This window comes from Heterodontus francisci, chromosome 16, assembly GCF_036365525.1.
Source record: "Heterodontus francisci isolate sHetFra1 chromosome 16, sHetFra1.hap1, whole genome shotgun sequence".
Lineage (NCBI taxonomy): Eukaryota > Metazoa > Chordata > Chondrichthyes > Heterodontiformes > Heterodontidae > Heterodontus > Heterodontus francisci.
In genome coordinates, this window is record NC_090386.1 from 97,703,927 (window position 1) to 97,721,828 (window position 17,902).

Here is a 17,902-nt window from a genome sequence, read left to right on the forward strand (position 1 = left end):
GAGTAAGTGAGAAGGCAAGTCATGAGTTGCAAGTTATAAAAATCTGTGGATTGTATGATGAGGAGAAAGCTAAGCAAAGTTTGAAATTCCATAGCCCTGGGGTCCTAAGTAAGGATAGATTTGAGGAGCTGGTGCAATGAACTTTGATTTCAATGCACACTGAGGATATAAGGAGGGAGTGCATTGTGGGTCACAAACTGTGTTAGAGAAACAGGAGCATGGACAGAGCCAATTTGGCTCCATGTTGGTGTTAACATGAAGAACTCTTGTAGGAAAGTTCCATCCCATCAACCTTTGCAAAGTCCAGAGGTGAGTCCTTGGTTTCTGCTCATTTTGCTGCACCAGCCATTCTCTAAGTAGTTCCATTTGTTAATTGTTTTATTACGGTATGCTGCTGGAATAATAGAAAGTTTATGGCACAGAAAGAGGCCACTTGGCCCATTGTGTCTCCGCCAGCCGAAAAAGCAGCCATCCAACCTAATCCCACTTTCCAGCATTTGGTTTGTAGCCCTGCAGGTTATGGCACTTGAGATGCATTATCCAGACACCGTTAAAATGGTTTCTGCCTCGACTACCCTTACGGGCAGTGAGTTCCAGACCCCCACCACCCTCTGGGTGAAAAAGCTATTCCTCATCTCCCTTCTAATCTTTCTACCAATCACTTTAAATCTATGCCTCCTAGTCACTGAACTCTCTGCTAAGGTGAATAGACCCTTCACCTCCACTCTATCCAGGCCCCTCAAAACTTTGTACATTTCAATCAGATCTCCCCTCAGCCTTCTCTGTTCCAAGGAGAACAACCCCAGCCTATCCAATCTTTCCTCATAGCTGCATTTTTCCAGTCCTGGCAACATCCTCGTAAATCTGTTACTTTAGGTAGAATTGAAATTGGCTTGGAATTTATGAAATTTTTTTGTTTATAATGCAGTCAGCATTCAGATAACATCAAAAAGAAATGGGAATTTCAAATTATAATTTAAGTCACCAGGAAAGGAAAGGTTAACAACGATCTGTACTCAGCAAAGTCTCAGTTTTATCCCCTTACGCCTCCACCTCAATGAATTTCACGCTCGGCATGACATTGACCTCTTCTTCCGTCACCTTCGCCTCTGTGCTCACTTCTTTGACCAGGAGTCCTCCTCCCGACCAGCAGACCCATTCACCTGCCTCCAGAATTCTCCCTCAACTTGGACCCCTCCCTCTGGCCTCTTACCCACTCTTGATCTTTTCATTGAGAACTATCGGCGAGACATCGGCCGTCTCAATTTCTCTGCCCCCTCACTCACTCTAACCTGTCTCCCTCTGAACTTGTTGTACTCCGTTCTTTTAGGTCTAACCCCAACATTGTCATCAAACCTGCAGACAAGGGTGGTGCTGTTATTATTTGGCGTACCAACCTCTACCTTGTAGAGGCTCAGCGCCAACTCTCAGACACTTCTTCCTACCTCCCCCTGGACCATGACCCCACCACTGAACATCAAGCTACTGTCCACAGGACTGTCACTGACCTCATCTCCTCTGGAGATCTTCCCCCTACAGCTTCCAACCTCATAGTCCCACAACCCCGGACAGCCCGCTTCTACCTCCTTCCCAAAATCCACAAACAGGACTGTCCCGGCAGACCCATTGTTTCAGCCTGTTCCTGCCCCACTGAACTTATTTCTTCCTATCTTCACTCTATCTTTTCTCAGCTGGTCCAGTCTCTTCCCACCTACATCCGTGACTCTTCAGACGCCCTACATCATTTTGACAATTTCCAGTTTCCTGGCCCTAACCGCCTCCTCTTCACTATGGATGTCCAATCTCTCTACACCTCCATCCCCACCAGGATGATTGAGGGCTCTCCGCATCTTCCTTGAACAGAGGCCCAACCAGTCCCCATCCACCACCACCCTCCTCCACCTGAGCTGAACTTGTTATCACATTGAACAACTTCTCCTTCAACTCCACTCACTTCCTTCAAGTAAAAGGTGTTGCTATGGGTAACCAAATGGGCTTTTTTGTGGGAAATGTCGAACATTCCTTGTTCCAGTCCTACTCAGGCCCCCTCCCCCACCTCTTTTTCCGGTACATTGATGACTGTATCAGTGCCGTTTCCTGCTCCCACCCCGAACTGGAATACTTTATCAACTTTGCTTCCAATTTCCACCCTTCTCTCACCTTTACATGGTCCATCTCCGAAACTTCCCTTCCCTTCCTCGACTTCTCTGTCTCCATCTCTGGGGATAGGCTGTCTACTAATATCCATCCAGCAGTGGTGGCGGTGAGAGGAGCCAGGGTATAAAAGGAGCGGAGAGCAAGGCCCGACACCAGAAGCAGCAGTGGTGGCGGTGAGAGGAGCCAGGGTATAAAAGGAGCGGAGAGCGAGGCCCGACACCAGAAGCAGCGACGGTGGCGGTGAGAGGAGCCAGGGTATAAAAGGAGCGGAGAGCGAGGCCCGACACCAGAAGCAGCGACGGTGGCGGTGAGAGGAGCCGGGGTATAAAAGGAGCGGAGAGCGAGGCCCGACACCAGAAGCAGTGACGGTGACGGTGAGAGAATACAAGCACAAGAGTACAGCAGAAATTGGAACCAGAGTAGGTAAAAATGGTAACAAGCCAAAGCTTAAGGCTCTTTATCTGAATGCACGTAGCATTTGTAACAAGATAGATGAGCTGATGGCACAGATAGAAATAAATGAATATGATTTGATAGCTATCACAGAGACGTGGTTGCAGGATGACCAGGACTGGAAACTCGATGTTCAAGGATATTCAACGTTCCGGAAGAATAGGCAGAAAGGAAAAGGAGGTGGTAGATGTTGTGTATTTGGATTTTCAGAAGGTGTTTGATAAGATGCCACATAAAAGGTTATTACACAAAATAGGAGCTCAGGGTATTGGGGGTAATGTGTTGGCATGGATTGAGGATTGGCTAACATACAGAAGGCAGAGAGTCGAGATCAATGGGTCTTTTTCAGGTTGGAAAGCCGTAACTAGTGGGGTGCCACAAGGATCGGTCCTAGGGCCTCAACTGTTTACTATCTACATTAATGACTTGGAGGGACAGAGTGTAGTGTATCCAAATTTGCTGACAATACAAAAATAGGTGGGAAGGCATGTAGTGATGAGGACACAAAGAATCTGCAAAGGGATATAGATAGGTTAAGTGAGTGGGCAAAAACTTGACAGATGGAGTTCAATGTGGGAAAGTGTGAGGTCATCCACTTTGGTAGGAAGAATAAAAAGGCAGATTATTATTTAGATGGAGAAAGACTACAAAATACTGCAGTACAGAGGGATCTGGGTGTTGTTGTACATGAAACACAAAAGGTTAGCATGCAGGTGCAGCAAGTAATTAGGAAGGCAAATGGAATTTTGGCCTTTATTGCTAGGGGGTTAGAGTTTAAAAATAAGGAAGTCTTGTTACAACTGTACAGGGTGTTGGTGAGGCCACACCTGAAGTACTGTGTACAGTTTTGGTCCCCGTATTTACGAAAGGATATACTGGCATTGGAGGCAGTTCAAAAGCGATTCACTAGGATGATTCCTGAGATGAAGGGGTTGACTTATCAAGAACACCTAAACAGGTTAGGCCTTTATACATTAGAGTTTAGAAGAATGAGGGGTGATCTTATTGAAATGTACAAGATTCTGAGGGGGCTTGACAGGGTAGATGTTGAGAATATGTTTCCGCTGGTGGGGGAATCTTGAACTAGGGGGACATAGTTACAGAATAAGGGGACACTCATTTAAAACTGAGATGTGAAGGAATTTCTTCTCTCAGAGGGTGGTGAATCTCTGGAATTCTCTACCGCAGAGAGTTGTGGAGGCTAGGTCACAAAATGCATTTAAGGAGGAGGTAGATAGATTTTTGAAATCTCGGGGAGTCGAGGGCTATACGGAGCAGGCCCGAAAGAGAAGTTGAGGCCTGTGACAGATCAGCCATGATCTTATTGAATGGCGGGGCAGGCTTGAGGGGCCAAATGGCCTACTCCTACTCCTATTTCTTATGTTCTTATCATATAACATGCAAGCCAGGGCTTGAGCACATAGGAAGGTGGGAATCGCTGGACGATAAAAGACCAACTTCCATCTATTTCTCCTTCTACCATCCTGGTAGTCACATGATCCAATGATAATGGAGTTATTGACCAATCACAGTGATCAATCTTTATCAATAAGTCTACAAGAGATCCAGACCTGAGGTGAGGAAAACCTCCAGTGGTGGAGAGCTTTGGGGACTATTGGCCCAAAGTCACCTGCTCTTGCCATGCACATTGCACTCACTACACGTCACATCTCAAGTTGCTCATAGACTGAATCCCAAAATGTTGTTTTCTGAAAGAAATGTCTCTCATTTGCATTTGGATGAATCAGAATTGTTTCCACCATCTCCCTAGACAGCCTGTTCCATAGATTGACCCATAACTCAGACTGACACTCCATCAATAAGACACAGTATGAGGGAGTGCTGCATTGTTTGAGGTGCTGGCCCTCTGTTGAACCAAGGCTCTGATTTCCTGTCCACTGGGTTTTGAAGAAGACTGGCGAGTTCTTGTGATGTCCTGGCCATGATTCCTCCGGCAACCCAACCTCCAAAAACAGCTGAACTGCTCATTCATCTCACTGCTGTTTATAGGACATAGCTGTCACTGTTATCTCCATAACAACAGTCACTGCAGTAAGTAACTCATTGTGTGAAACTCTCTGAAACCTTTCAAACATAATAAGGTGCTTGTTTAAACATAAAATCAATGTTTATAGTATTACGACCAGGTGTGAAAGGTATCTCAGGGTCTTTTACTGTCTTCACCTGGTCTTAATTGTAACAGGGTTTTATTTTAAACACTGTGTTTTGAGCTCCCCCTTTGGTGAATCCTTGTTCACAACTTTCCAATTATAAGGCAAAGAAGTGAGCATAAACCGGCTTTCTTAGGTTTAAAGAAGAAAAGTGAAATTTATTGAAGCTTAAACTTTAATTTGGTTAACATCTATGGATACATGCCGCGCCCCACCCTAGCATGCATACGCAATACACACATGCAAGTAGATACAGAAAAGAGAAGAAAAATAAAATGGAGAAGTTTGAGGCAATATCTGTGCTTAGACCTCACTGTAGTCCAGTATTCTTCTTAAACCTTTCACTGTAGGAGACTTTTCTCACTTGGGGCTCATGTGTCTTCAATGGTTTCTGAAGCTAGTGAGATGAGAGCAGACAGGATAGAGGTCTTTTCAGTCAAGGAGCAAACAGCTTTCTGATTTCAAATTCCTTATTGGAAGCTCAAATACAAAAAACTCCAACAGTCAGTTAGTCATGTGACCCAAACCAGTCCGACCACGTCTGTTTGTGTATTCGGCCACCTTAGCAGTTAACCTGGAATGCAAGCCATTCCATCTCCAACGCCTGGCAATCAAAAGTCCATTGTGGATTAAATTGGAGCAGGGAACAGTCCCTTTGTCCTTTGAAGTGCATGTCTGTGAACTAGAGAACAGGCCATCCTAGACTGGGTATTGTGTAATGAGAGAGGAATAATTGACAATCTAGTGGTGCGAGACCCCTTGGGGACCAGCGACCATAATATGATAGAATTCTTCATCAAGATGGAGAGTGACTTAGTTGATTCTGAGACAAGGGTCCTGAATCTTAGTAAAGGAAACTACGAAGATATGAGGCGCGAGTTGGCCATGACGGATTGGGAAACGTTACTTAAAGGGATGACGGTGGATAGGCAATGGCAAACATTCAAAGAGTACATGGATGAACTGAAACAATTGTTTATTCCTGTCCGGCACAAAAGTAAAACGGGAAAGGTAGCCAAACCATGGCTTACAAGGGAAATTAGAGATAGCATTAGATCCAAGGAAGAGGCATATAAATTTGCCAGAAAAAACAACAGACCTGAGGATTGGGAGCAGTTTAGAATTCAGCAAAGGAGGACCAAGGGATTGATTAAGAAGGGGAAAATAGAGTACGAGAGCAAGCTTGCGGTGAACATAAAAACTGACTAAAAGTTTCTACAGGTATGTGAAGAGATAAAGATTGGTGAAGACAAATGCAGATCCCTTACAGTCAGAAACAGGGGAATTTCTTATGGGGAATAAAGAAATGGCTGACCAACTAAATGCATACTTTGGTTCTGTCTTCACAAAGGAGGACACAAATATACCAGAAATGTTGGGGAACACAGGGTTTAGTGGGAGAGAGGAACTGAAGGAAATCAGTATTAATAGAGAAATGGTGTTGGGGAAATTGATGGGATTAAAGCCCGATAAATCCCCAGGGCCTGATGGTCTGCATCCCAGAGTACTTAAGCAAGGGGCCCTAGAAATAATGGATGCATTGGTGGTCATCTTCCAAGATTCTATAGACTCTGGAACAGTTCCTACAGATTGGAGGGTAGCTAATGTAACCCCACTATTTAAAAAGGGAGGTAGAGAGAAAGCAGGGAATTATAGACCAGTCAGCCTGACGTCGATAGTGGGGAAAATTCTAGAGTCCATTATCAAAGACTTTATAGCAGAGCACTTGGAGAACAGCGGTAGAATCGGGCAGAGTCAGCATGGATTTACGAAAGGGAAATCATGCTCGACAAATCTACTAGAATTCTTCAAGGATGTAACTAGTAGAGTTGATGAGGAGGAGCCAGTGGATGTGGTTTATTTGGATTTTCAGAAGGCTTTCGACAAAGTCCCACATAATAGATTAACATGTAAAATGAAAGCGCATGGGATTGGGGGTAGTGTATTGCGATGGATAGAATATGGTTGGCGGACAGGAAACAAAGTGTAGGGATAAATGGGTCTTTTTCTGAATGGCAGGCAGTGACTAGTGGGGTACCGCAGGGATCGGGGCTAGGACCCCAGCTATTCACAATATATATTAATGATTTAGATGAGGGAACTAAATGTAATATCTCCAAATTTGCAGATGACACAAAACTGGGTGGGAGGGTGAGTTGTGAGGAGGATGCAGAGAGGTTTCAGGGTGATTTGGACAAGTTGAGTGAGTGGGCTAATGCATGGCAGATGCAGTATAATGTGGATAAATGTGAGGTTATCCACTTTGGTAGCAAAAACAGGAAGGCAGATTATTATCTGAATGGCTATAAACTGAGAGAGGGGAATATGCAGCGAGACCTGGGTGTTCTCGGACACCAGTCACAGAAGGTAAGCATGCAGGTGCAACAGGCAGTAAAAAAGGTAAATGGTATGTTGGCCTTCATAGCGAGAGGATTCGAGTACAGAAGCAGGGATGTCTTGCTGCAATTATCCAGGGCCTTGGTGAGGCCACACCTGGAATATTGTGTGCAGTTTTGGTCTCCTTATCTGAGGAAGGATGTTCTTGCTATAGAGGGAGTGCAGCGAAGGTTTACCAGACTGATTCCTGGGATGGCAGGACTGACGTATGAGGTGAGATTGAGTCAGTTAGGATTATATTCGCTGGAGTTCAGAAGAGTGAGGTGGGGGGGGTCTCATAGAAACCTATAAAACTCTAACAGGACTTGACAGGGTAGATGCGGGAAGGATGTTCCCGATGATGGGGGAGTCCAGAACCAGGGGTCATAGGATACGGGGTAAACCTTTCAGGACTGTGATGAGGAGAAATGTCTTCACCCAGAGAGTGGTGAGCCTGTGGAATTCGCTACCACAGAAAGCAGTTGAGGCCAAAACATTGTATGTTTTCAAAAAGGAGTTAGATATAGCTCTTGGGTCTAAAGGGATCAAAGGATATGGGGGGGAAAGCGGGAACAGGTTACTGAGTTGGATGATCAGCCATGATCATAATGAATGGCGGAGCAGGCTCGAAGGGCCGAATGGCCTACTCTCGCTCCTATTTTCTATGTTTATATGTCTGTTGACATGCTAATGTCTCTCTCCACCCAAAGTCTCCAATTGTTTTTGAAAGCAAGTTCTTCAACAACAGTTTTAAATCAATGTTCATGTGGCAAAATTAATTTTCCTCATTCTTGGCAGGTGGGGGGCTTGCCTGACAATAGATCTAAATATAGACAGTCACTAAGAAATGCAGCAGGGAATTCAGGAGAAACATCTTTACCCAGAGAGTGGTGAGAATGTGGAACTCGCTACCACAGGGAGTGGTTGAAGTGAATTCTTCTTCTTCCTTGGCCTCCTTGTCTCGAGAGACAATGGGTAAGCGCCTGGAGGTGGTCAGTGGTTTGTGGAGCAGCGCCTGGAGTGGCTATAAAGGCCAATTCTAGAGTGACAGACTCTTCCACAGGTGCGGCAGATAAAATTGGTTGTTGGGGCTGTTACACAGTTGGCTCTCCCCTTGCGCTTCTATCTTTTTTCCTGCCAACTGCTAAATCTCTTCGACTCGCCACACTCTAGCCCCGCCCTTATGGCTGCCCGCCAGCTCTGGCGATCACTGGCAACTGACTCCCACGACTTGTGATCAATGTCACAGGACTTCATGTTGCGTTTGCAGACGTCGTTGAAGCAGAGACATGGACGGCCGGTGGGTCTGATACCAGTGACGAGCTCGCTGTACAATGTGTCCTTGGGGATCCTGCCATCTTCCATGCGGCTCACATGGCCAAGCCATCTCAAGCGCCGTTGGCTCAGTAGGGTGTATATGCTGGGGATGTTGGCTGCCTCGAGGACTTCTGTTTTGGAGATACGGTCCTGCCACCTGATGCCAAGGATTCTCCGGAGTCAGCGAAGATGGAATGAATTGAGACGTTGCTCTTGGCTGACATACGTTGTCCAGGCCTCACTGCCGTAGAGCAAGGTACTGAGGACACAGGCTTGAAACACTCGGACTTTTGTGTTCCGTGTCAGTGCGCCATTTTCCCACACCCTCTAGGCCAGTCTGGACATAGCAGTGGAAGCCTTTCCCATGCGCTTGTTGATTTCTGCATCGAGAGACAGGTTACTGGTGATAGTTGAGCCTAGGTAGGTGAACTCTTGAACCACTTCCAGAGCGTAGTCGCGGATACTGATGGATGGAGCATTTCTGACGTCCTGTCCCATGATGTTTGTTTTCTTGAGGCTGACGGTTAGGCCAAATTCATTACAGCCATCCGCAAACCTGTCGATGAGGCTCTGCAGACACTCTTCAGTGTGAGATGTTAAAGCAGCATCATCAGCAAACAGGAGTTCCCTGATGAGGACTTTCCATACTTTGGTCTTCGCTCTAAGACGGGCAAGGTTGAACAACCTGCCCCCTGAACTTGTGTGGAGGAAAATTCCTTCTTCTGAAGACTTGAACGCATGTGAGAGCAAAAGGGAGAAGAAGATCCCAAACAGTGTGGGTGCGAGAACACAGCCCTGTTTCACGCCACTCAGGATAGGAAAGGGGTCTGAGGAGGCACCGCTATGCTGAATTGTGCCTTTCATATTGTCATGGAATGAGGTGATGATACTTAGTAGCTTTGGTGGACGTCCGATCTTTTCTAGTAGTCTGAAGAGACCACGTCTGCTGACGAGGTCAAAGGCTTTGGTGAGATCAATGAAAGCAATGTAGAGGGGCATCTGTTGTTCGTGGCATTTCTCCTGTAGCTGGCGAAGGGAGAACAGCATGTCAATGGTGGATCTCTCTGCTCTAAAGCTGCACTGAACCTCAGGGTAGACACGCTCAGCCAGCTTCTGGAGCCTGTTTAAACCGACTCAAATGAAGACTTTCCCCATTATGCTGAGCAGGGAGATTCCACGGTAGTTGTTGCAGTCACCGCGGTCGCCCTTGTTCTTATAGAGGGTGATGATATTGGCATCGCGCATGCCCTGTGGTACTGCTCCCTCGTCCCAGCACAGACAAATCAGTTCGTACAGTGCTGAAAGTATAGCAGGCTTGGCACTCTTGATTATTTCAGGGGTAATGCCGTCTTTCCCAGGGGCATTTCCGCTGGCTAGAGAATCAATGGCATCACTGAGTTCCGATTTTGTTGGCTGTACGTCCAATGAATAGTATAGTGAATAAGTGAATAGAATAGATACGTTTAAGGTGAAGCTTGGATAAACACGAGGGAGAAAGGAATAGAAGGATATGTTGATAGGTGCGATGAAGGGTGGGAGGAGGCTTGTATGGAGCATAAACACCAGAATAGAGCTGTTGGACTGAATGGCAAGTTCCTGTGCTGTAAATTCCATCTAATGTTTCTAATTTTTGTTTCCTTCTTTCAGATCAGAAAACTTTCAGCCCACAAAGTCTCTGGCCATGGGAGAGTCTATGAGTGACCACAGTGCAGATATCAAACCACTGGAGGAGGAAGAGTAAGTGTCTGGCGGCTGTTAAATATATCTGGACTGCTAGAAAATGCTTGAGGAAAAGCCAGTGTGTGAGGATGTGTTTGAGCAGTTTGAAGTTCAATTTATAAAGCAGGGGAGGGAGGTATCATCTGGGATTGACAAGGTGAAGGGCAAACTAGGAAACTAAGGGGAGTCTATGCCAATTGGAAAACACCATGCAGAGCAATACAGTTTCCAACAGTGTTTAATGACCTCACCAGGTAAGGTAAGTTAAGGAGAGTCAACCACAGCTATCAAGAATGTGCTTAACTAAGCAGATTGCACAGAATTACACAGGGATAACAACACAGGAACAGGCTATTCAACCCAGTCCATGTTGGTGTTTATCCTCCACATGAGCAGTATCCTAATCCATGTGACCACTCTGTTTCAATATCCCCTTATTCCCCTTTGCTTCAGCTTCCTATATAGCCTTTCCTTAAACATTGATGTGACCTTTGCTTCAATCATTTACTCATTCCACAGCCTCATAATCCTCTGTGTAAATGAGGTTTTTCCTGTTCTCTGCCCTAATTCGCATACATTTACGTCCCCTTGTTCTGTAACAATCAATCAAGTGCTTCTATCCACCCTGACACATCCCTTTTCTATTCTATACCTTTTGCCATAAAACCCAAAAGTCCATTAGCTTTTTTTTAATAGCCTTATCCACTGGAGGTCTTAGGAACCTGAATCTCTAAATCTCTCTGCTCTTCTACATTACCCAGTCTGCCCCCATTCAAAGTGTCATTTATTTCACCAAAATATATCACTTCACATTGAATTCCATTTGCTGTTTCTTTGTCTATTCCACCATCTTATCAATGTTCCCTTGCAGCTTCCATTGGTCCTCAGAATTATTTACTATACCTCTTGTTTTAGTATTGTCTGTAAATTTGGAGCCCTCTCCTCTGTCCTGATTTCAAATCATTGACATATGGTGAACAGAAGATGGAAAATGAGGCATTGGCCACCCATCTTATGGCTGGCATAATAGCCCACACTCGGAAAGGACATTGGAAAGGTAGATGGGTGAGTGTTGAGCAGAGCAAATCATTGCCTCATTTCTCAACCCCACCCGCTGCTCAAGATCAGGAGCTATGGGGCTCACGGGCACAGGCTGACACAAAGAATGGCCCGGGCAGGGCTTATTCAACAGTACCTCCCAAACCCGCCACCTCTACCACTTAGAAGAACAAGGGCAGCAGACGTATGGGAACATCACCACCTGTAAGTTCCTCTCCAAGTTACACACCATCCTGACTTGGAACTATATCGCCGTTCCTTCTTCTGTCACTGGGTCAAAATCCTGGAACTCCCTTCCTAACAGCACTGTGGGTGTACCTACCTCACATGGACTGCAGCGGTTCAAGAAGGCAGCTCACCACCACTTTCTCAAGGACAATTCGGGATGGACAACAATTGCTGGCCTTGTCAATGATGCCCAGATCCCAAGAATGAATTAACAAAGGACACAGATTTAACATAATAGGCCAAGGGAGTCAGAGGAGAAATGAGAATGTTTTTTACACAAGGACTTGTTATGATCTGGAACGCACTGCCTGAAAGAGCGGTGAAAGCAGCTTCAATAATATCTTTCAAAAGAGAATTGGATAAATACTTGAGAAGGAAAGATTTGCAGGGATGTTGGAGAAGAGCTGAGGGTTTAAAATTAACTGCACAGCTCTTTCAAAGAGCTGGCATATGCACAATGGGCCAAATGGCCTCCTTTTGTACTATAAAATTCTATAAGCTACCAGTCTGAGTTTGAGGTATCTGGTATTCTATATACCAACCAACCGAGCACTGTGATTGGATCCCAGTGTGTGTCTCACTCCTGGATATTTGTTATTACTTGTAGCCTAACAGAGGATTTGACAGGGTTGACACTGAGAGCTTATTTCCCTGATTGGGGAATCTAGAACACGGGGACTCAGTTTCAGGATAAGGGGCTGATCACTTAGTGTCAGCTGTGGCTCAGTTGGTAGCACTCTTTCCCCCCCACCCCAGTCACAAGGTTCCGGGTTCATGTCCCACTCCAAGGCTTGAGAACAAAAATCTAAGGCTGACACTCTAGTGCAGTACTGAGGGAGTGCTGCACTGTTGGAGGTGCCATCTTTCATTTGAGATGTTAAACTGTGGCCCCATTTGCTTGTTCAAGTGGATGTAAAAGATCCCATGGTGCTATTTTGAAGAATAGCAGGGGAGTTCACCCCAGTGTCCTGGTCAATATTTATCCCTCAATCAACATCACAAAAACAGACTACCTGCTCATTATTACATTGTTGTTTGTGGGATCTTGCTGTGTGCATACTGGTTGCTGCATTTCCTGTTTTACAACAGTAACTACACTTCAAAAAGTACTTCATTGGCTGTAAAGTGCTTTGAGACGTCCACTGGTCGTGAAAGACGCTATATAAATGCAAAGTCTTTCTTTTTTTAGGACTGAGATGAAGAGAAACTTCTTCGCTCAAAGGGTTTTGAATCTTTGGAATTCTCTACCCCAGAGGGTTGTGGATGCTCCATCGTTGAGTATATTTCAGGCTGGGATAAACAGAATTTTGGTCTCTCAGGGAATCAAGGGATATGGGGAGCGGGTGAGAAAGTGGAATTGAAGCCCAAGATCAGTCATGATCATATTGAATGGTGGAGCAGGCTCGAGGGGCTGTATGGTCTAGTCCTGCTCCTATTTCTTATGTTCTAATAGAGTAAAATTTGTATTTATTGCAGTTTCGCTCAATAAATACATTGCTACATTGCCACAATAAATGTCAGCTTGGCTCGGAGTTTAGAAGATTATGGGTTCAAGCTCTATTCGAGGGACTTGGCACACATAATCCAGGCTGACAGTCCAGTGCAATACTGAGGGAGGTGCTGCACTGTCAGAGGTGCCTTCCTTTGAATGAGACATTAAGTCGAGGCCCCGTCTGCCCTCTCAGGTGGAGGTAAACAATCCATGGCTGTATTTCAAAGAAGAGCAAGGGGAGGTCTCCCTGATATCCTCACCAATATCAACAAACATCATTAAAATAGGTTAACTGGTCATTCTGTTTATGGGATCTTGCTGTGCACAAGTTGGTTGTCATGTTTACCTACATTACAACAGTGACTACATTTCAAAGTTAGGAACCACTTTGGGGTGAGTTGAAGGCAGAAATATGCAATATAAATGTGAGGTCTTTCCTAAACAGATTTGCTATTGTTTCATCAGAAATGCTAACATGGTTTGTAATTGTTTCTCACAGATGGTTCTTCAAAGGAATAAGTGGCAAAGAGGCAGAGAGAAAAATTTTGGGACCAGAAAATAAAGAGGGATCTTTCCTGATCAGAGAGAGCCAATCGAGGAAAGGTAACTTTCATCCTGTTTCCAGGAGTGTAAAATCTCAGATTCAACCTTCTGAACTTGTCCTAGAAACTGTTTTATACATAGGAACATGTTTAAATTCCTGCATGGCCTTACTCACTGTGATAGAGTAACGGTGTATCTGGGATTCCCTGGGCGCTGTGCGCTAAGTTCTGGGATCAGCTCAGCAGAGGTGTGCAGGAGCAGGAGCCGTCCATTCTGAAGACTCCTCACACATCTCCTCCACCTGCCATAAACCTCAGCTCATGCAAAACTATCCTAACCTGCACCAAGTCCCACTCATCCATCACCCCCTGTACTCACTGACCTACAATTGGTTCCCAGACCACCAATGCCTCAGATTAAAAATTCTCATCCTCAGGTACAAACCCTTCTGTACCCCCATCCTTCTCCATCTCGATAACCTACTCCAGCCTTACAACCCCTACTTATCCTGAACTCTCCATTCCTCCCTCTATTCTGCCATCTTGTGCACCCCCACTTCCCTTTACCCCAGCCCTGATCACGTTCCAGAATTCCCTCCGGAAACCCCGCTACCCCTCTCCTCCTTTAAACCCATCTCATTGACCAAGGTTTTGGTCACTTGTCCAAAGAGTATCTCCTCCTCTGGTTTGATGTTGACTTTTATCCGATTACGCCTCTGGGAAGCACCTTGAGATGTCTTTGTAGTTTACAGGCGTTACACAAATGCAAGTTGTCTGACTTTTCCTCCAATTCTCCAATCTGTGGAGTGCTCTGGGACATCTGTCTCTGCATGAGGAGCACTGTATAAATGGTACTTGTTATCTCACTTGCCTTGTTAAAATCATCTCTCAATTAGTCTCTTTTCAAAGCTGTAAAGTCTTGCAACAGCTGGGCAACACATATGTTTAATAAATGATTTGAATGTTCTGGGGTTTGGCATAGACTGAAATAGTCAGATTCCATCCAACACAAAGGTTCCTGTGCTGTTCAGATCACAGAAACACACAGTATTTACATCCCATCTGGTCGTGCCAGTGTTTATGCTCCATATGAGCATCCTCCCAGCCTACTTCATCCCACCCGAAACAGAGTATCCTTCTATTCCTTTCTCCATGTTCATCTTACTTCCCCTTAAAAGCATCTATGTTATTTGTGAGTTCCACATTCTCACCATTCTCTGGGTAAAGAAGTTTCTCCTGAATTCCCTGTTGGATTTATTAGTGATTACCTTGTATTTATGGCCCCTAGTTCTGGTCTCCCCCACAAGTGGAAACATCTTCTCTATGTTTACCCGATCACACATTTCAGAATTTTAAAGACCTCTATCAGGTCACACCACAGTCTGCTCTTTTCTAGAAATGGTTGTGTAGTGGATGTGAAAGTGTCGATCAATACTGTGCAATGATCTCGATATCTATCGGGTTGGTTAACTATGTGAGGTGTGAAATCTTTTGCCATATCCAAACTTGAGTAGAGGACTGGAGTGGAAGAGAGACGGAGGAGAATTGTGACTTGAGTTGTGATGGTCCATTTGCTGTTGAAAATTTACCCTAAATTTAAAACTTGTTAAAAAATATATGGTGGCAAAAAGCTTTCATTTTTTTAAACAATGTTTATTTTTGATTTCCCGTTTGCATTTCACATATTTTTGAATTTCTTAACTTAAACGCTGGGCTGTCCAGAACTGGATCCATAATCAGATGAATTGTGTAGGGTTTGGGGGAGGTTTGATGGGCCAAAAGCGTTTTCTCGTTTTGCGCTTTGGGGGTTGGTGTCATAAAAGTTCCGATCCCAGGTGAACAGGATTAACCCTTTAATACAACCTGAGAATTCCATGAAACCGTGTCTTCCTGGGCCATTCCCTGGTTGGCTGGCTCTTTCATAAAAAATGTCAACAACAGCTGTTACACGATGTGAAATTGAGTCTACTGTAAAGTGAGTGGGTATAAATGTACAAACAGGATATTGTTGTATTAAATGGGTATAAATGCATAACAGGATATTGTTGTATTAAATGGATATAAATGCACAACAGAATATTGTTCTATTAAATGGGTATAAATGCACAACAGGATATTGTTGTATTAAATGGGTATAAATGCACAACAGAATATTGTTGTATTAAATGGGTATAAATGCACAACAGAATATTGTTGTATTAAATGGGTATAAATGCACAACAGAAGATTGTTGTATTAAATGGGTATAAATGCACAACAGAATATTGTTCTATTAAATGGGTATAAATGCACAACAGAATATTGTTGTATTAAATGGGTATAAATGCACAACAGAATATTGTTGTATTAAATGGGTATAAATGCACAACAGAATATTGTTGTATTAAATGGGTATAAATGCACAACAGAAGATTGTTGTATTAAATGGGTATAAATGCACAACAGAAGATTGTTGTATTAAATGGGTATAAATGCACAACAGAATATTGTTCAATTAAATGGGTATAAATGCACAACAGAATATTGTTCAATTAAATGGGTATAAATGCACAATAGAATATTGTTCAATTAAATGGGTATAAATGCACAACAGAATATTGTTGCATTAAATGGGTATAAATGCACAACAGAATATTGTTCAATTAAATGGGTATAAATTCACAAAAGAATATTGTTGTATTAAATGGGTATAAATGCACAACAGAATATTGTTGTATTAAATGGGTATAAATGCACAACAGAATATTGTTCAATTAAATGGGTATAAATGCACAACAGAATATTGTTCAATTAAATGGGTATCAATGCACAACAGAATATTGTTCAATTAAATGGGTATAAATGCACAACAGAATATTGTTCAATTAAATGGGTATAGATGCACAACAGAATATTGTTCAATTAAATGGGTATAAATGCACAACAGAATATTGTTCAATTAAATGGGTATAAATGCACAACAGAATATTGTTGTATTAAATGGGTATAAATGCACAACAGAATATTGTTCAATTAAATGGGTATAAATGCACAACAGAATATTGTTCAATTAAATGGGTATAAATGCACAACAGAATATTGTTGTATTAAATGGGTATAAATGCACAACAGAATATTGTTCAATTAAATGGATATAAATGCACAACAGAATATTGTTCAATTCAATGGGTATAAATGCACAACAGAATATTGTTCAATTAAATGGGTATAAATGCACAACAGAATATTGTTCAATTAAATGGGTATAAATGCACAACAGAATATTGTTCAATTAAATGGGTATAAATGCACAACAGAATATTGTTCAATTAAATGGGTATAAATGCACGACAGAATATTGTTGTATTAAATGGGTATAATTGCACAACAGAATATTGTTCAATTAAATGGGTATAAATGCACAACAGAATATTGTTGTATTAAATGGGTATAAATGCACAACAGAATATTGTTCAATTAAATGGGTATAAATGCACAACAGAATATTGTTCAATTAAATGGGTATAAATGCACAACAGAATATTGTTGTATTAAATGGGTATAAATGCACAACAGAATATTGTTGTATTAAATGGGTATAAATGCACAACAGAATATTGTTCAATTAAATGGGTATAAATGCACAACAGAATATTGTTGTATTAAATGGGTATAAATGCACAACAGAATATTGTTCAATTAAATGGGTATAAATGCACAACAGAATATTGTTGTATTAAATGGGTATAAATGCACAACAGGATATTGTTCAATTAAATGGGTATAAATGCACAACAGGATATTGTTCTATTAAATGGGTATAAATGCACAACAGAATATTGTTCAATTAAATGGGTATAAATGCACAACAGAATATTGTTCAATTAAATGGGTATAAATGCACAACAGAATATTGTTCAATTAAATGGGTATAAATGCACAACAGAATATTGTTCAATTAAATGGATATAAATGCACAACAGAATATTGTTGTATTAAATGGGTATAAATGCACAACAGAATATTGTTCAATTAAATGGATATAAATGCACAACAGAATATTATTGTATTAAATGGGTATAAATGCACAACAGAATATTGTTCAATTAAATGGATATAAATGCACAACAGAATATTGTTGTATTAAATGGGTATAAATGCACAACAGAATATTGTTGTATTAAATGGGTATAAATGCACAACAGAATATTGTTGTATTAAATGGGTATAAATGCACAACAGAATATTGTTCAATTAAATGGGTATAAATGCACAACAGAATATTGTTCAATTAAATGGGTATAAATGCACAACAGAATATTGTTCAATTAAATGGGTATAAATGCACAACAGAATATTGTTCAATTAAATGGGTATAAATGCACAACAGAATATTGTTGCATTAAATG

At 42.6% G+C, this 17,902-nt stretch overlaps 1 protein-coding gene across 1 annotated transcript in view; it reads left to right on the forward strand.

Annotated features, from left to right (window-relative positions):
* Nucleotides 1-17,902, forward strand: part of LOC137378396 (tyrosine-protein kinase HCK-like) — a 48,318-nt gene that overhangs the window by 160 nt on the left and 30,256 nt on the right. Inside the window, exons 2-3 of the mRNA XM_068048683.1 lie at nucleotides 10,122-10,211; nucleotides 13,472-13,575. Coding sequence (XP_067904784.1) covers nucleotides 10,122-10,211; nucleotides 13,472-13,575 — 194 coding nt within the window. The remainder of the gene's footprint in view (nucleotides 1-10,121; nucleotides 10,212-13,471; nucleotides 13,576-17,902) is intronic.